This window comes from Xenopus tropicalis, chromosome 8, assembly GCF_000004195.4.
Source record: "Xenopus tropicalis strain Nigerian chromosome 8, UCB_Xtro_10.0, whole genome shotgun sequence".
Classification (NCBI taxonomy): domain Eukaryota; kingdom Metazoa; phylum Chordata; class Amphibia; order Anura; family Pipidae; genus Xenopus; species Xenopus tropicalis.
The window spans coordinates 101,855,274-101,874,838 of record NC_030684.2 but is presented as its reverse complement, the minus strand read 5'-3'; the positions used below and the strand labels follow the sequence as shown (position 1 = coordinate 101,874,838).

Here is a 19,565-nt window from a genome sequence, read left to right as displayed (position 1 = left end):
CACTTTCATTGCCTATGCCTTTTCTTTGCACTATTTGCACTTGGAAGGGTCGAGATACACTCTGCAGGTATCTTAAATGTTACTCTGAGAACTGCTGCTGTTTTTCCCCCTGTGCAGAAGCTTGCCTGTTCCCTTTGCACAAACACCCCTGGGAATGCATATTACTGTTTCCGACTGTTGATAACAGTGTTCATAGAAAAGATGACCTCATCCTGTTTGCTTTCATTTGGCAGTACTTAGATCATTGTCTGCAGTCAATTGCTGGACTAGGAGATTAAAAAGCCTTGTAAAAGATAAAAAAAAATATGAAACATCTTTTTTTGAATTGCTTTATCATATACACGCCACAATCAGAAATCAGGAGCACATCACAATCAGAAAAACAAAGCCAAATTAATAAGGGGAATTACATGAGCGGTCCTGAGCCCTGCCACCACCTCAGTAATGTTAAGGCATTTCAGAGACCTTGCTGAGATTTGAAGTCCTTTTGGTTCCATATTGGGTGGTGCACAGGCTCTGTGTAATAGGGAATCCATTCTCCTTATTACCTGTCTGAATCCTGCTGGCCACTTGGCAAATATTCTTTCTTTCTAATTTATTAAAATAGCCATGCTACTGATAATAGTTGAGCCCATGTGACATCACTGCTTCTGCTGCTGAAATTATTGTATGATTGTGATGGACTTTGCAGCCATTTTTGTGATGCGCAGGGCTGGTGTAGTCATCAGCTTGTGTCACCCAGGGCAAAAATGCTCCTACAGTGCTCCCCAGACAAAACAAATTGCTGTGGATGAGAAAATTGCTTTGACGAATACAATTTCATCACTGTGTTTATCAAAGCTTAAAATCTAGTTAAGTATCCATTAGTGCTGATGGCTCCTGATTATAGTGGTTTTAGAATAGAAGTGCCCAGAAACATGCAGACAAAGTACATTTCCTTCTTTATACCAGCACTGCCAAACCCATAGCTCCCATATATCTATAATTTCCAGGCAAAACACTTTCTTGGACTTTCTGTCCAAACATGTCCTATGTCTTTAATAGTGACCAATAGATATGATAAAACTTGAGCAGTAAGGATTCAAAGTGACAGAGCCATGTACATGGCTGTTCTGTATTAAAGGAAAGTAGCTCCTTCTTTCTGGGCATCAGTATAGATGAAAAATGTTAATCGTGATAGCCTGGATATTTATAATATACCACTGGCATATAAAATGATGATAAATATTACAAAGAGATATATTATATAACACAGTATGATAAAATGACACTGGTATCAGCTTCGATACCAGTGTGTGAATGTTTTCCAGGCAGTCAGGAATGTTTTATTAAATAGCTGGGGAATCCCTTAGACCTCTAGATTCCTCAATTTAATCTATAATGTATCTGCCCCTTGATCTTGTTGACAGGCTTTTAATCTGACTGATATTGCTGGTCAGTGACATTCCCCAATAACAGTGACATCTGATTTATGATTCCAACACTAGAACCTTCCTATTGATTTGTGTTGCATTAGAGACCACAATTCGAAAAAAGTTTTTTCCAGCTTTGAATGAGCTGAATTATATGGCTGTATCTTTCTATAGAGTGGCTGCTGCTGTTATCTCTGAATAGCACTGCACATTCCGCTTACACACAGATGAGGCAGCAGCATAGAAACCGTCTGTCCTTGACTTTAACAGCTCAGGGACAGAAAGGATAGAAAAGGAAATAAAGGATAGAGGCTTGAAAAAATATAATAATAAGTGCCAACAGAAACCATTTAGATTCATGTTTAACCCTATGGTTCCCACAGCAGGAAGCATGTTTCAAAGTGCCTCACAGGTCCAGGACTAGGGAGGCAACTTTTTAGGCCGTTGCTTATGGACTTTTTTATGGGCAAAACCTGATCCATCACTTTAATTAAATTATATATATATATATATATATACAGTATATAGTGGAAACAAATGCCGCACTCACAGGAATTGATGAAAAATAAAGAATACTTTTATTGTGAAAAAAACGTCAATCTAACGTTTCGGCCGTATCCACAGCCTTTATCAAAGGCTGTGGATACGGCCGAAACGTTAGATTGACGTTTTTTTCACAATAAAAGTATTCTTTATTTTTCATTAATTCCTGTGAGTGCGGCATTTGTTTCCACTATGTTGCAATTATTTTGATACTGCACCCAGGCATTCTTTTGATCCAAGTAGACGTGAGTGCCTGCTTTCCACCATTTTTATATATATATACTGTATATATATATATATATATATATATATATATATATATATATATATATATATAGTATAAAAAAGACCAGCAACTCCGGGATTTCTTGTGAAAAATCAAAACATGTATTCAAAGTAGCATAAACAGCTGACGTAACGTTTCGGTCCCCATCGGGACCTTTCTCAGAGGGACTGCTTGGTAGTTCCCTCTGCGCTACATTGTAGCGACTGTATACTCAATGATGTACTCAAACGTGTCAATATTGTAATACAGTTTCCAGTTGATACTCTATGTTTGTTTCGATTTCTCTATATGCAATAATGTTATACACTTATAAACAATGGTTGTCTGTATTCTATAAAGTGTGACGTCACGCCTGCACATTTGTTGTCTGTATTTTCCCGCCACTAGGGGTATTTATGGTTTGTTTCACTCTGTATTGTTACTTTGAGAAAGGCTGAGGTGTTCAGCCGAAACGTCAGTCCACCATTCATTAAAGGAATCTTTATTTTTATAAAAAATATATATATATATGCAAAATTGTAGGGCTTATGCTGGTCTTTTATTTCATACAAGGGTAATACTAAGCAGATTTATATACACAATCTAACACGTATATATGAAACAACAAACACATTATTGTAAAACACTGGGCACTGGCCCTGGGGCATCAAAGAGAAATGAATATGTGCATGAAACAAATGGAGCACTCACAGCACTTATTAACAAGTAAAAACATTTTCTTGTCAGTTTCGGTCCTGCTAAGAGGACCTTTCCCAAGACATCCCTGGTAGGATCCTAGTGCGTTTGGGATAAACTCTTAGCAGGACCGAAACTTTGACAAATAAATGTTTCACTCATTCATAAGTCCTGTGAGTGCTCCATTTTTTCATGTGGATATGTGTATATATACATTATATTTACATACATTCGATCATGTTAAATGTTTTAAAATCTTTGGGGCTCTGTCCCCTGCCTATAGTTTTTCTTGTTAAAAGGACACTAATAAATGTAGTCCCAATTTAAGGTCCAAAGCAGCAGTGCATTACTTACAGGAAGAGAACTGAATATTCTGAGATCCAAATATGACTAGCTAACAGTTATTTAAATAATAGGAATTGAAACCTTATACCTTTACACATAAATCCTCTACCAGACAAGCATATTTTCAGATGTCTCCATGCCCTGTTTTAAAATGAGAAGTGTTTTCACACAAAAGGTGCAATTCATCACAATACCCAGAAATGCAAAATGTGCAAGGTAACACATCAGATTGAAACCACAAAGACTGAGAATGGGAAAAAAAGTGTATCATGTCTTAGAGTAATAGGGAAGGAAATATTTTGCTGCAAAAAATATGCACATAACTGCTCTAAAAATGATGGAGCAGTCAGAGACAGATTCATTTCTGGTTATGGTATGGGACCTCTTATCCAGAAAGTCTGGGACCCGGGGTTTTTCGGATAAGGGGTCTTTTCATATTTTGGATCTTTATACCAAAAATCTACTAAAAAAATGAACACGAAAAGAACCCAATAGGATTGTTTTGCCCCCAAAAGGGACTAATTATATCTTAGTTAGGATCAAGTACATGTACTGTTTTATTATTGCAGAGAAAAAGGAAATTATTTTTAAAAATTGGAATTATTTGCTTAAAACAGCCTATGGGGGATGGCCTTGTCATAATTCAGAGATTTCTGGATATGGTGTTTCTGGATAATGAATCCTATACCTGTAATACTTTATAAACAAATAATTTTTAATTCATTAATTTGCCATCAGTGAAACAAAAAGCAAAAACATTCTTCAAACTAAAAAGACATTCAATGCAATAAGTAAAGGTGACCATACATGTTAAGATACCACGTTTGGCGAGGTCGCTAAACAAGCAGATCTTCTTCCTATCTGCCCACATTAGGTATTGGCAGATAAAGTGCCAAATCAATCTGAAGGACCTGAATCGGCAGCTGAAATCTGCTTGTGTATGGCCACCTTTATACTTGTGCGTCGGCTGAGCATAGTTATACTGTATACTATTCCTTTGACTCTGATTAGAAAACATTGTTGGAAGTAATTTCCCAATTTTGATGTGTGTTGTGTATCTTTTTTCATTTACAGATACATATGGAAAGCTTTCTCTCTTGGACTCAGTTGGCCATGAAATTTCACGTTGCAAAACATCGGTCCGCAGAGGCCAGCCAAATCCTGTCTACAAGGAAACGTTCATCTTCCAAGTTGCTCTCTTTCAGCTTACAGACTTCACACTAATGATTTCCATTTACAACCGGCGCAGCATGAAAAGGAAGGAGATGATTGGATGGATTTCCCTGGGGAAAAACAGTAGTGGGGAAGAGGAGCAAAACCATTGGCTGGAAATGAAAGAATCAAAGGGTCAGCAGGTCTGCCACTGGCACACTCTACTAGAATCCTAAAGGGCAGATTTGCCATGCACAGAATTAACACCAGGGGGATTCATGGATACTTTATAATGCCCATAGGCCAAATAAACTTTTATTTTACAGTGCTTCAAAATGGACAATTTTTGTTTGCACTGTACTTTTTTCACAAACCCATACCTTGCATTGCTGACCATACCAATGTAAACACAACTGTCCTGTTCATTAACCACTTTTCTTTTAGTACCGAAATATATTTTACATTCCTCCCATGAATGTTTAAAATAAAATAGCATATATAACTGCATGTAATACTTTGGGTGTATGGGTGTACAATTTCAGTGCACCTCATTACAAAGTAGTATCAATAGGGACTGGGCAATGTCTGTTGCTACTCCAGCTATTCATTGCAAAAAGACTTGAAAAGAGAAAAACTGACTACTTGTGGCAATATATCCAAACTTGTACCCGCACAAAGGTATGGGGATTTTATTATTATGGTGATTATTCTGTAGATGTTAGTTGCAGCACAAACCCATTTGAAGACCAGATCTGCCATCAGTTATATTTTATATGAGTTGTAAGAGTTGAAACACATTCTATTTGCATTGTAAATTATACCCTTAAATCTGGCATCTAGTAGGGGCGAACAGAATGAAATGAACAAGCATTCTCTATAGCTGTATGTAAGACTGGGAACCCAACCACCGATGTACAGTGCTCTAATGGCTCTGTTCTGTTCATCATTTCTGGTGCACTGGTATCTAGGTAGGCTGGATACACTTACAGGCACTTCACATATTGCTAAAAAGCACAGCAAATTGCATTTTAGTCTTCTGAAAGAGGGCAAAATTGCACACAACCTCCATGACTATTCTCAATTTCAGTATTTGTAATTATTTGGAATGAATTTGATACTGATTCAGAATGAATTATATATTTTCAAATGGCATGGAAACCAATAAACATTTTGCTGTATGTGTGTTTGTTTCTTCTATACATTTCATATTTTGTATTACTAATATTGAGGTTGTATTTGCCTAATGGATGGAGAAGATGGGTGAATGGAAGCCAAAAAGTTTTAGGAAGAGATTCTGGATAGAAAGATTTTCCTAACTGGAAGCTAACATAAGAGTTAGGGAATGCTCTATATGGACTCACTGTGCCCAGCATTCACCCTAATCATTAAACCTGTTCTGGAACTGTAGTGAGCTCATGTTTCTGAGAGCTTTAACGTGTCTCTCATTTGTTAAATGGAGCAATTCATAGATAAGGTGTTCATTTTACTCTGGAGCAGTGACCCATAGCCACCAATCAGAATTTGACTTTCATTTGTTTATTGCAGTTGACATCAGAGCATTAAGACCATCCATGACAAATTCTTGGCTCTTTGGCAGTTGTTAACTAGGGCAACCAGCTAGAGGAGGCAACTGGAGGAGGAAACTGTCCTTTACTACAGCTTGTGGGCTGCAAGGCTGACTACTCTTCTCTTAGTCTTCACTATTATAAAATAAAGCATAATAAGTAAACCAGACTGCTTTCCTTGCTGCTTGGCATCTCACACAGTTACCTAGGTAACCAAACGCACAAACATAAAATTAGCACTTCCGACTTTTTCTGTCTAGAAACCATGGAGACCAAGAGAGCTGGATAAAAGAAGGCAGATGTTTGGCGGACCGATAATGCAATGTAGAGGTAAACAAGAGTTCTGTGTTTTGTATAATTGGAAAGAAGAAAATGTATCCAACAACAGAGAACACAGCCTGGGCACTTACTGTAAGCGGGAAGTGCAGGGCTCTTTGCGTCAACATTTTCCATTATGATTATCAGTAAGGACAAGCTGACCTCAGTCATAAATGGACAAAGGGTTCAGTAATCCAACCCCTTTTAGCTAACCAGATAGGCAGGGCTCATAATGTTTGTGCTCGCTGTATCTCTCTTGAGCTTCAAGTTCTGCTTTATCCACATAAGGGCTCATTTACTAAAGTGGAAAAATGGCATCCATCCATTAGCATTAGCAAAGGTACTTGCACCAATACATGCTCCACCATGCACAATTACTTACATTCTTCTAATTAATATGCAAGGTGAAATGTACAGGGTGCATGGCCACAAGGGAGTCCAGGAATTTACATTTGGGTGGGGAGATCTTTCATATAAGGAAATGGCATCTTTTAATCACTCCTGATTCAACCTGTGTGTGATTTCACCAATGCAGGTGCGCATTGCCATCAGAATTGGCTGCAGCTGCTAGCAATACTTTTTCCTCTGTCTTTATACTCTGCACATAGCACATGTTAGTAAATAAGTCCTTTGGTCTGAACTCCTTTGCCTGACTTCCATTCATTAAGCCATACTGCGTATACTTGTATATTAGTGGTGCAATTTGGTTTAGATTTTGTCAGCCAAATCATGATTTGACTACCAGATGTTTAAATCTTCATTTATTATTAATGCAGTCGCCTGCTGATATTTCAGGAGCTGTGCAAGGCAATATTACTAACCAGAGCAAATGCACACCTGCAAATTTGCTATTAGCTGTCACTGGTTTTAAAATAATGCTCTTGTGTTAACCTGGACATGCTAGTAACAGGGGCATAACTACAGAGGAAGCAGGCCCCAGGTGGGGGGCAGAAGTGCATTAAGCATATTAAAACATTAAATGATTGTTGAACCCTACCCTTTACATCTAATATAACAAAAAATAGGTAAACTTTCAGTTGTACACAATATGGATTCAATATAATAATACCTTGTAACCTATAGATAGTACACATCGAGACCTTTTGCCATAAAAATACCGTATAATTGGTGCAAGGGCCATAGAGAGACATAATGATTCAGAAATCCCAGAGTTCTTGGAATTAAACATTTTATTTGTTTAAGCCAACTTCCATATCACTAACACAACCCAAGCTATTGCCTACACAAACTATTCTCTTGTTCATATATTAATGTGCTTGTTTTTGTACAGAATGCCACTCTTTTTTGCCAGTTTATTTCATGATATAAAGTTACATCACTTGTCAAATTCCTGGTCAGAACTGGGACACACCGTCCTCTCTCCAGTTCTGGATACCAAGGGACACAGGAAAGGAAAGAACTGGAGTACAGCTGATTGCTGTATAACTATTGTTCTGTCACTTGCTGCAAAAATTAGAGAAACAATCTGAAAAATGAAGCCTTGGGCTGCTTATCTTTCCCAGAAATAGAACAGCTGTCATGTTTAAATAAATAGCAAAACCTTTGTCGGAAGAAGCTCCCTGTAAGAATTTGATGAAAACAAGTTCCCCAAGATCCTCTGCAGAGCACATTTTCTATAGGCAGCTGCAGTGTGAATAGCTCCACTGGAGAGATGTGAAATTAATAGAAGAAGCAATAAAACATAGACAGGAATGGGACAGGATTTGATCATGGCAAAGCAAAAACACATGGGCTAACAGACATTCAAGAGGAGACAATAAAGGAAGCAGTGGTGACTTGTACCTACATAGCTTTCCCATAGGGGAGTTCCACCTGATAAGCTAACTGAAGCCCAGGAGATATCTACCCTGGTAAATATATGAGTTTAGCAATCCACAAAAGGCATTTAGAACAAGTTTATGTCTTATTTTGTGACTGAATGCATAAACTGAAGTTTATATTTGATATTTCCCATCTGGAGTTTCTGAGAGGACAATTTCAATGTGATAACGTTGTTAGGCAGTTTGCTGTACACCAATGCACTGCATATACATATGGTATCCCAGTAATATGTACTCAATTCGTGCTCTACTTTGTGTGTCATTTTCTTGTGGGAACCACCAAGGCCCTGTTCAGCTGTTTGACAAATGTTCCAGTGTCTCTCACTAGTACAGCAGTGAGTTCTACAGTTTCCCTGACAATATAAGTCCAAAAACCAAATCTTACACCCCTTCTTCTGGGAGCAGAAACAAGCAAAATCTAAATGATTTAAAGGCAGACACAAGATGTATACTACAGAACCACTTGGTAGGCACAGACACATACATGTTTCAATGGAACAGTTATTTATAGTATGCTGGCAAAATAAAGGAGAATAAATTATCACCTCAGTGAGCAGTTATATTGCACAAACCTCTTTCCGACAAGAACACTTAAGCAGTGTGTTTGTATCATTCACCAATGGCAGTCAGTTATTCAAGCACATTATAGTATTAATCTGATATCCTTACAGTTGGCAATTTCTCACAAGCTATTTCCATATACTGGATTAAATATTGAAAATCTTCTGAAAGGCTGTTTAATATGGTATTTTGTCAATCCATGTAAAAGTCATACATGGCACCATTTTCCATTGATGAGCTGAAAGTAAGTTTACGTGCACTTGAGGGTGGGGTTGGGCGGGTGGTGGGAGCCCCTGTGGGGAGTGTGTGGGGGCCATAGTTGGGGCCTTTGGGGTGGCAGCCCCATTGGGCCCTGCACCCCCCAGTCCGACCCTGAACAGACAGTGCCTTGGACTTAATATAAGCAAAGCTAGCAAAAATTAATGTTGAGGGCAAACAAGTGCTCTCACGGAAACATCTTAAACAACTCCAAGGACTGCTGTGTGTGTATATATATATATATATAGGTATGGGATCCCTTATCTGAAAACCTAAGCTCTGAAGGCCATCTCCCATATTTTAAGTTAAAGTCTAATATTTAAACATTTTATAATTTTATTTTCCTCTGTAATAATAAAACAGTACCTTGGTTTTTTTTTTAATGTATTTATTTCTAACAGACAGTATGGTGATCCAGATTTCATAATTTTCCCCAGAACCCCAGCATTCTGAGTAATAGAGCTCATACCTGTATGTGTAATACACAGAAATGCTGCCATACCTAAATGCTACAGAGATGCTGATGAGAGATACATGAGGGCTCACTTAGCACTCAGTTTAGTTGGGGCCACACAAAGCACCGCAGTCGCAGCTGCAGTTCAGGCGAATAGTGGGAAAGCGCTGCACCGTGCACACATAGCAGGAGAAGCACAGCAGACGCATAGCAGAGTTTCGTGTGAAACTGCTGTTTCTACTCAATGGTTGTCATGATAAATGATCGCTTCAGAGTTCAGAACAATGAGATACAATAACTGCAAATAAACAACCATAACAACTCTGAAGCTCAAGGAACACACCTCCCACGCGTGTTTAAAGACGCTGCGATTTTCCACGCATGTATAAGCGGAGAGATCCTATTCAGTCTCTTCTATTCAATCGGGACAAACGGAGCTTATATGAGAGGATGCTTCTGGGACTTTGTGAGCGTCATCGTATCTAAGCAACGCCAGCTAGGCACGCTGCTTAGCAACCCGGCTCCACCCTCAGCACCAATACGCTGGCGGAGCGGAGAAGGCTGAGCGGAGCGGCTGGGGGCGATCTGGCTGCTGAGTCTGTGGCCGAACGAGACACGTGGAGCCAGAAATGAGAGGACGATCCCTTGGGCTGGGGCTGAGAGTCAAGTCGCCACTTTGCCGGATACCGGAGCGGCCTGGGGAACAGCAGCAACAGCAGCACTGAGTCGGGAAATCTAGTAGGTTGTGCTCTGCGGGGTGTGTGGGGCTTAGCACTGACTGCTGGGATTGGCATGTTGGATTGAGATGCTGCAGAACTTCTTGGGAGGAAAGGAACCTCTTTAACACTCACACAGACAGATGGCTAGCACTACTTGCACTGACTCTGCCCCATCACACACATGGCCAGTAGCAGATGCCGGATAGTAGCCTGTATGTGTTAGTAGCCTGTATGTGTTAGTAGCCTGTATGTGTTAGTAGCCATACAGGGGGGAACTCTCTGAAGGATGAGCCATGTATATTCCCTGAGCCAGGGCAGGTTTCTTTGCTTTTGTATTGGGTGCTCCCCAAGTCCAGCTGCAGCTCTGCTGTTAGTGATATAGAGGAATAGGGAGGGGGTGTTTAGTAATTGCTTTTGAACTGGGTGCCCCCATCCCACTCCCTGTCCTTAACCCCCATTTGCTTTCTTCTACCCTGAGGAAATGATATGTATAAGTAAGACAATTTATCTTATACTGAAGTTCTGTGCCAAGTTAACTCCAGTCTATATTCTGTATAATTCTGATACTCCATCCAGGGCAGAATGAGTTAAACTCAAGCTATGTGTAATATGCTAATCTTTACACGGAGCAATACAGATTACAGGGCGCAAATGATGGGAGATACAATGTGCAAATCCATAAATCATTGATCCTGACTTGCAGAAAGATGCAGATAAAAAAATGTGTTTGCCTGTAAGATTTCACTTTGTGTAATGCTGATCTGTGCTATATTGTTTCACTGAATACTAGTCCCCTGGAAATAGTCATTTGATCTAATGTCATTTCCGCAGGTTATTCTTCTGAAACCCAGACTAAACCAATATTCTGTTAACTCCTGCACTTATTATTCTTCATGTTTGTCATTAGTCATTTGTTATGTCATGTGCATTTATTAAGATGCCAAGTTATCAATGTCATGTTTTTGTATTTAGTTCATGTGTCCTATAATTAGATTTACTGAAAGGCAGCCCTTCCTGCTATGGGCACAGCTCTGACATCACACCTTGTTACATGCCATGTAATGCATTGCATGTTCCAGCTAATATCAGGTATATTATTATATACTATCTTATCTCATAACTAGTGAGGGAGGAAAGCATCCTCATCCAAAATTCACTGAGATTGGACACTGATTGTTAAGTTGCTGTAATTCTTCTTTCTGATTTCAAAAGAATAAATTGGATAATTATTAGCACTTTCCAGAAAGAAACATATTGCAGAACATTCAGTTTCCATGGTGACTTGCCAGGCTTCCGCTTTGGGAATTTCTAATGACTAAATGTATAGAAATAGGGTTCCCAACCTGCAGCCCACCAGCTGGCATACAGCAACTTTCAGCATCTAGTGACTGGATAATAATGCTGGAATAATATTCTTTATATCAGAATGTGTTTCTTCCCTATACTGAATGGAGACTGAGCAGGGCAAAACTGGATTTGCAGATTTCAAAGACAAGGAAATCATTTATTATTGTGACTTCTAGTCCAGGAAGTTTATTACTCTAAAAGGCTTCTAAGAACAAAAGACTTTAGGCATAGTTTCATTAAAAATACCCAAAATATCAAAGGGAAATTCTACTGACGCCAGATACTGAGCCCTGAAACCTTCCTTTTATATTATAGAATATCACCCAGCCCATGCGAGGAGTGCTGCCTTTGTTTATTTGGAATATAGTAAACACTCAGCTATTCTCATCCACTCTAATTAAACCTCTCACAGGCTTTTCCTGTTCTGTAGCGCTCAGGGGAAAAATCACACGTATATCTAATTACTATTTTGCATTTATAACAAATAGCGGTTGCATCACCTTGTTCCATTCTGATTTTAGGAGAGTATTTCTCAGCAGACTGAGCACCTCTCACTCTTCTTGTCCTTTGTAGGGAATCTTTTAAAGAGATGCTCTCTGTGCAAGGCAGGCTGCTAAGAGGGACGTTCCATGATACCTGTGTAAGGCACAGCGCTGACTGATTTCCTAGTGATAAGTAAGTGCCATTTGTATTGTCTGAGCTGTCATGGGTAGCTAAATGCTAAATGTAATCATGTTATTTTAGAAATGTTTGTTGGGCAAGGTATACTTTAGTTTAGGTAATGAGATCAGGGATCTAAAGCTGTAAAGATCCGCTCATTTGGCAAGGTCAACTAACAGATGAATCTTTGCCTCATTTGGTCACCTGTGCACTGGGGCAAATTGGGGTGAACCAGTCAGATCATAGTATAGTCCATCTGGTAATGACTGTTTCAGCGATCCCCAACCAGTGGCTCATGAGTAACATGTTACTCACCACTCCCTTTGATTTTGCTCCCAGTGGCCCCAAAGTAGGTGCCCAATTTTACATTTCTGGCTTGGAGGCAAGTTTTGGAAGCACAGAGACACAGTTTTACTCCAAGCAGAGCCTCCTGCAGGCCAGCAGTCCCACATGGGGCTACCAAATAGCCAATCTCAGCCCTTATTTCAAACCTGCCTGGTATTAGGAAATGTCCAGTACACAGGCCAATAAGCTGCTCAGAAGGCAGCATTTATGAACCTGTTTGTGGCCAACTTAACTGGATAATCAAATGATAGGAATATTATATGAATATAACATATAGAATACAATATATTAGAATATAAGTAAATACAGGTAAAAGGGGTCCTCCACCAAAAACATCTTTTTTTCCTAATGAAAAAAATATAATTTTTACCAACTTTCCAATATACATTTATTACTCATTTTGAATGGTTTCTGTTTTTTGGTGGAGGACCCCCCCCCCCCATCCTTTAAGCATGACTATAAAATATATTTTACTGAAACAGTTTCATTAAATGCTGATATTCTTCCTATTCTGCCCATATCTGTAGGTAAATAACCCATTGCTACCTTTTCCCCTTAGGGCTATTGGGCACAGTGCATGATTGTCAGTAGTTAGTACCAGATTAAAACATGGCGGTCACTGTGCACTTATGGAAGCAGGTATCTCAGTAAGCACTTCTTAGCAGACAAATATGACCTGCAAAATAACATGCGCACCCTGAGGTCCCTGTGTCAAAGAGAAGCAATTTTAGTCTCTTGCTGTTTAAAGGCCACCGCTGAGAACAGAAATCAAAATACTCATGAGCGGTAGCCCTTAGTGGCCCCCTGAGACAAAGCATGTCAACAAAATGCTAGCAATTGTCTCAAATAACTTCTCATTATCAGTCAACATGGGAATCACAATAAGTATGGCAGAGATAAGCAACTGAAGCCTGGAAACATTGGGGACTCATTTACAAACATAGGCGCAGTTGTCTTGGCAGCCAACCAGGTCTTTGCTTGTATTTTTTTAATACATAGTAGATTTTACAAAGCTTATAGCTGCATGGTTGCTCTTGGCAACTGCATTTGTTAAATTTAGCACCCATGTCCATAAATCAGCCCCCTGGATATCTGCATTTTTGTGCAACAGATGCACTTGTACCGGGAGTCCAGTAATTTTAACCATAATGGGGAGACCTGACAATTCCTGCCATATTACCACTGCATTTTTTCATGTGCTTAGCACCAATAGGCTGGCTCACACTGCAATGAAAATAGTGATGCTGGGGGATTCCATGGAAGGGTTGAACATGATGGACAGTTGGACAGTCTCTATTCAACCCCAATTAACTGTATGTAATTTTTGAGGGAATCCTTGAGCTTACATTTAAGCAAACATTGACTAGTTATAAATGGAGCTGCAAGTTTCTGAGATTATTGTTAAAATGATTGCAACTTCTGCTGGATGATGCTTTGCGGGCACCCTCTGTTCTGTCTTATTCTCAGCAACTTTGCAGTTGGTCTTCATTTTTTAATTAATTATTTTTGTGGTTTTTAAATTATTTTATTTTTTTGCCCAGTAGCTCTTTAGTTTGAAGAGTCCAGTTTACCCTAGCAACCAGGCAGTGGTGTAAATGAGAGACTGGAATATGAATAGGAGGGGGACTGAATAGAAAGATCAGTAAAAAAAAGTAACAATAACACTGTAGCAATGTATTTTTTTAATGCCTGGTCACTGACCCCCTTTTGAATACTAGAAAGAGGCACAAAAGGCCAGTAATTTTAAAAACTATATCAAATGAAGACCAACTGCAGCATTTACGCCACTGTATTATTTAGTGATAATATGAAAGGACCCTAACTTTTGTAGACTTGAAAGATTAAGAATGTTTCATATTAAAATATATGCAACATATATTAAAGGGGAAAACCATAATTAAAAATGATATTATTGCATCATAAAAGAAAATGTAAGTCTGTATAAAGTACCTGGTGAGGGTATGGATTTATCCCCACATTCTCACACTCAGTTGCTTTCCCATTTTGAACTGTGGGCTCATCTGGCAGCCTTTCTCATATCTCATATTCAGGCAATGGTATGAATTCTGCACATTCACAGGCAGTAGTAAAAGTCTCTTGGTGTGACAAATCACAGCAGAATAAAGTTCAGAATCAAAATAGGATTCACACAGCCCAGTTCAATCTAGAACATGTAAGCTACTATAAATACTGCTGCAGACATGGGCAGTTTCTGACTAATACCTTTATTAATATTATATAGCAGGACTGACATCTTTAAAACTCGATAGAAATTCAAAGATACATTAGAGCTTCATTATAACCGACTCCCATGCCGTATGGAAGCGTTGCAGTTGCAGCTGTGAGATCTAAGATCGCCCTCTGGTGCTCAGCTTGTTGAATTGCTGTTGTGGTGTTAGTGTGATTTCCTTGACAGCAGTGCTACTCTGTCCCACACAATGCGCATGTGCGATAATTTTAGATTATGTGCGATCTCCAAAAGGGTATTATCAATAACACACCTGTCCTTCCGTGACACTACACTTTTATGGAGCAGTTTATGGTAAAGTTGAGGTTGCCACCCAGCTGGTAGGACAGCAGCCAAGGCTGGGGGCAATATTACAATTTTACTAGCAATGTAGCTGTAGGTAAATTTATAATACTCTTGCTCCACCCCTGATGTGCTTTAATTCCTGCTAAAACTTACGTTCTTTCCTTTTACCTTAGAATCCTCCCTCGGGTTGCCTATTGATGTAATTGCTCTGCCCATTGACATTAATACATTAATACTTCCTCCACTGGCATCATTGTTCCACCTCTCATATGTCACTGTATTACCTTTTCTGTGTCATTGGCCTGCACCCAGCATGCCCCGGCCAGTATTTTAGGATACAAAAGGTGGCAACCCTTGGTAAAGTGCAATAAGAAATTCCATTTCTGTGGGTATAGCAAACAGTTGCAAATGCTCCAGCTGATCATTCCTATACCAAGTCACTAAAGTGGAGTAAACTTGAGTAATAAATAATACATAACGGTTCCTCGTGGCTAAAACTTAACCAAAACCACAATCCAGTTTTTATTATTTACACCTGGTTGGTCACAAACCAAACAGGTGCATATTAAAATGTTGAATTTGTTGCATATTTACAATAAATCTAGCAGTGGGAAATTGCACAAATCCATCTTCATGCTCACTTAATAATATCTAACACTGGCTTTTAATACTCTATTCTTTCGTCTGCTTTCTTTTCTGTTCATTTTAGCAGGCCTAACTGAAGCAAGACTAACTTATTAACAACGTCGAAAGTAGCCTATTTTAAGAGAAAATATGCAGAAGAAGAAAATTTACATCAAGATTACCAGGGGTATTTTCCAAAAGTGAGTTTGACTTGGTAGCATTTCCATGTCCACTGAGTTCAATCTAGTGAACCATCTGTGCTATGGATTGGGTACTCCCAAGCCCAGTCTGGCAGTCTGTGGGGGCTTCTGTAAGATGCCATAGACAGTCACTATTTAGTGGGATGATGGGGGCTGTTTGTGCCTCTGTGTACTTGAAATGCCAGGGCCTATTTTGAATGCCAGTTCAGGTTTTGTACTCCCTATCCTGAAGGATTCATTCAATAAGCGTCCTTGTGGGAAATACAAAAGGTTACGGCTCGTACATATTAGTGTTTCGCCCTGCGTTCCCCTGTGGTGGTGTTCTCCATGCATTTTTTTTTTACTGTGTCTTTTATCATTTGAGCTTTTTCAATTTGGATCTTTAGATAAATGACTGACAGTCGTGGAAATGAGTTTAGTTAAAAAAACCTCTAAAACCACAAAAATTCAAATGTTAATAAATGCCCCCCTTTATTTAATTACAGATTGATTAAACAGGATACCTTAGGCTGATGCCACATGTGGCATAGGGCTGATTTTTTCGGCAAGCGGAAAAACCCTTGCCGAAAATTCAGCCCTACATCTGCTACTTGTGCCTGCACCGGAATGAATGGAATACGCTCGGGTGCAGGCACATGTAGCTGATATACGCATGAAAACGCGAGACTTTGCATTCTCAAGCGTTTTCATGCGTATATCGGCTACATGTGCCTGCACCCGAGCGTATTCCATTCATTTGGGTGCAGGCACAAGTAGCAGGCGTAGGGCTGAATTTTCGGCAAGCGTTGAATTCTATATAACTAGGCAGCACCAGGAACTATAAGGGCTCATACATACAGGTTTTTTTTATGGATTTACAAATGCAAAATGTTACATCTGTAAAAACGCAATGAAACATGAGTGGAGTAAAAAATGCTCGTGAGTACAACCAGGCAGAATATAATAGAATCAATTAGTGAGTGTGCTTAGATGCTTTCAATCCTGGGTCTCAAACATGCATCAAACACATAAAAATACCGTGTGTATGAGCCCTAAAAATCATTGTCCCCCAGCCTAGGAAGCACAGCATAACAGTATATCTTTTATATTCTTGTTATAGCACATTGCACTGTAAAAGTTTTATATATGTCAGTAAATGTATCATTTTGTGTTTGTGTTGAGTCCCCCCAAATGCACCCCCTTCAGAAAATAAAACTGATGGTGTTTTCTCCTAGTTTTCTGCTTATTTCTAATATCTAGCCTGTTAAACAGATATCTTTTTTATATTGCTAGCACTTGATATCACCTGAAGACAGAGCCTGTATTCTCAAACTCTCCCTTGATAAGCTTCGCTTCCTCGAAGACCCAGAGAACTACTTGCGGAGGTCAGTGCTGATCAATAATCTGCTCCGGAAGATCCACCTCGAGGCTGACAGAGAGAAATATGAATATTACAAAGAAACCGCCAACTGCAAGGCCGCCTTCTCTGATGCAAGAAAACGGCTGAAGCAAATGGTTAAGGGCTGCTGCACTCAGACCTTGTATTATGAGGAGCTGCATTCATATCGGATGGTGCCTTACGTTGCAGAAAATGTTATTTATGGAATGGGCTATACCAACAGTTCTCTGGCACAAAATTCTCCGCTGCTAATTTATACGGTGAAAGAGTGACTTCTAACACAGGCGAAGGAACTATTTGCACACATGTCTTTTGCAGATGGGAGAAGAAGGGCACGTTTAGATAAGTGACGCACCTTCTGGTGGCCAACACAGTAAAGCTATCACTGATAGTAAGAATTATTAGGCTCTTATGAAATCCTAGAGTGCACTTTGTGTCCATTATTGTGGTAAAGTCAATGCAGACACTGAATTTTGGTAGTGTATGGAAGATTTAATGCCTTCAATATTTCTCCTGTACATTGTATGTGTGTATTATTAGGCCACAGCAAGCAGCTCAAATGTTGCAGCTTTTCTATGGCAAAGTGCAAGCAGCTGTGTTTTATCCTTTGGAGATGTCTGCAGGATATGGTTTTACCATATACATATAGCTTTGATGTATTTTCATCTGTATCTTTAAGCTAAACAAACTTGAATATTTTTATAAACTTATATCTAAAGAGTTGACAACCCCCCCACCATAAAGTTTTGAAATATTTTAATAAGAAACATTTTATGACAGATTTTGCATTAGATTTTAGGAATTCGAGATGCACTATGCTAAACCAATGCCTACTTTGTTATAATCCCTGTATATTAAAACTCCTTTAGAATATAATATATATAATAGGCCTGCAGTCCTTAAGATTTTGCTGAACTACAACTTCCCCTGATGGGAGAAGAGTTTACGGCACTGTTGGGAGGTACAGTTATAGTTTGAGGGCTGCAACTTGACCATCCCGAGTGTAGGGCCCCTAAAGGCCAATGGAGACACAGATAAAACCAAAGACAATATTGGCTATGGACGCAAAGATATTGTCAGGGAGCATAAAGAATAAATCGCTAGACTTGAAAACAAGGCTAAAAACATAAAGTGGAAGCATTAAAGCTAACTGATCTGCAGAGCACTGCCAAACCCCACCTGAACTGAACTGTGTCTGTGAACTGGAATATTTTATGTTGAGTTGAGAAAATGGTTCCACTTTACATGTTGTGTTGCTGACAATATATTTTGTTTTGTTTACAATGATGTAATATGTTTATTTTTTTCTGTTGTCATGCTGTAACATGAATTCTTCTGCACATTTCTGACCATTCTTAGGGCTGCTGTTGGATTGGTCAGTCTCTATTTGGTATATCTGTGAGAAGCTGAACCAGATTCTCTGTGGATGTAAACAATAAAAATAGTCAAAGAGAAGCAAAGCCATGGGGAATATGTGCCGGAGTATAAAGGAGGTGTGGGTTGGGGCATGGTGGGTTATAAAAAGAAAAGTCAAAACTGTCGTGTCACAGCTTCAAAATGCGTAAAGCACCCTATTATTTTGCATGTGGGTAATGCATTAGGAGATAGGCTGAAGGCCACATAACATGAGCACTGTAGATTCCTAGCATCGCTGTTGTTGCCCTGTGGCATTCACTGTGTGTTGTACTGTGCAGCGCCGAATTTGTAATCCGGCCGCCCCATAGGTTGCTCCCTTGCGCATGCGCATTACGGTCTACACACATTCGCGAACACCCCCCCTCCCCCTCGCAGGGCGCATGTGCTTCTGTTTATACTAGCATACGGAGCAGTGGGGAGAGGTCCCCATTGCTCCGTATGGCAGCAAATTTTAGAATTTCGGTGTGGCGGGCGGCATGCCGCCCCAAAATTGTTGCCGCCCTAGGCCTGGGCCTTTGTGGCCTCGCCACAAATCCGGGCCTGGTACTGTGGCTGAGCATGGCTTATACATTCTGAAAGCACTTTAAGCATGGTTCTACCCAAGTCTACTTTTATTAAAAAAAACATAAACACTCAAGACTAATTAAAGAGTCATGTGACACAAATAGTGATGAGTGAAATTTTTCGACAGGTATAGATTTGCTGTGAAATTGTGCATTTCACCATTAGCAAATTTTTTGTGTAACCGCTGCAAAAATTTGGTGGTACAAAAAAATTCGACAAGTGAGAAAAAAGTTGTGTCACGGCAAAAAAGTTGCAGTTGCGTCCAAAAAAGCTGTGCACATCAAAAAAGTTTCACAGTTTCGCTCATCACTACACACAGAGCAACAATAAAAGCCTTTCCTCTTCTTCTGAAGTTTTCACCCAACTATC

The 19,565-nt window shown here is 39.5% G+C and overlaps 1 protein-coding gene and 1 long non-coding RNA gene across 8 annotated transcripts in view; both read left to right on the top strand.

Annotated features, from left to right (window-relative positions):
- The window catches only part of syt16 (synaptotagmin 16), a 59,997-nt gene extending 54,406 nt beyond the window's left edge, over positions 1–5,591 (top strand). For all 7 annotated transcript variants that reach the window (XM_004917210.4, XM_031891260.1, XM_031891263.1 and 4 more), the window contains one exon: positions 4,336–5,591. In XM_004917210.4, coding sequence (XP_004917267.2) covers positions 4,336–4,649 — 314 coding nt within the window. In that variant the 3' untranslated portion in view covers positions 4,650–5,591. The remainder of the gene's footprint in view (positions 1–4,335) is intronic.
- Positions 5,592–9,909: 4,318 nt separating this feature from the next.
- LOC100493615 lies at positions 9,910–18,671 on the top strand. The gene is made up of 4 exons (XR_097693.5): positions 9,910–10,148; positions 12,050–12,151; positions 15,724–15,838; positions 17,111–18,671. It is a non-coding gene; the product is annotated as an uncharacterized LOC100493615 (long non-coding RNA).
- Positions 18,672–19,565: the final 894 nt, after the last annotated feature.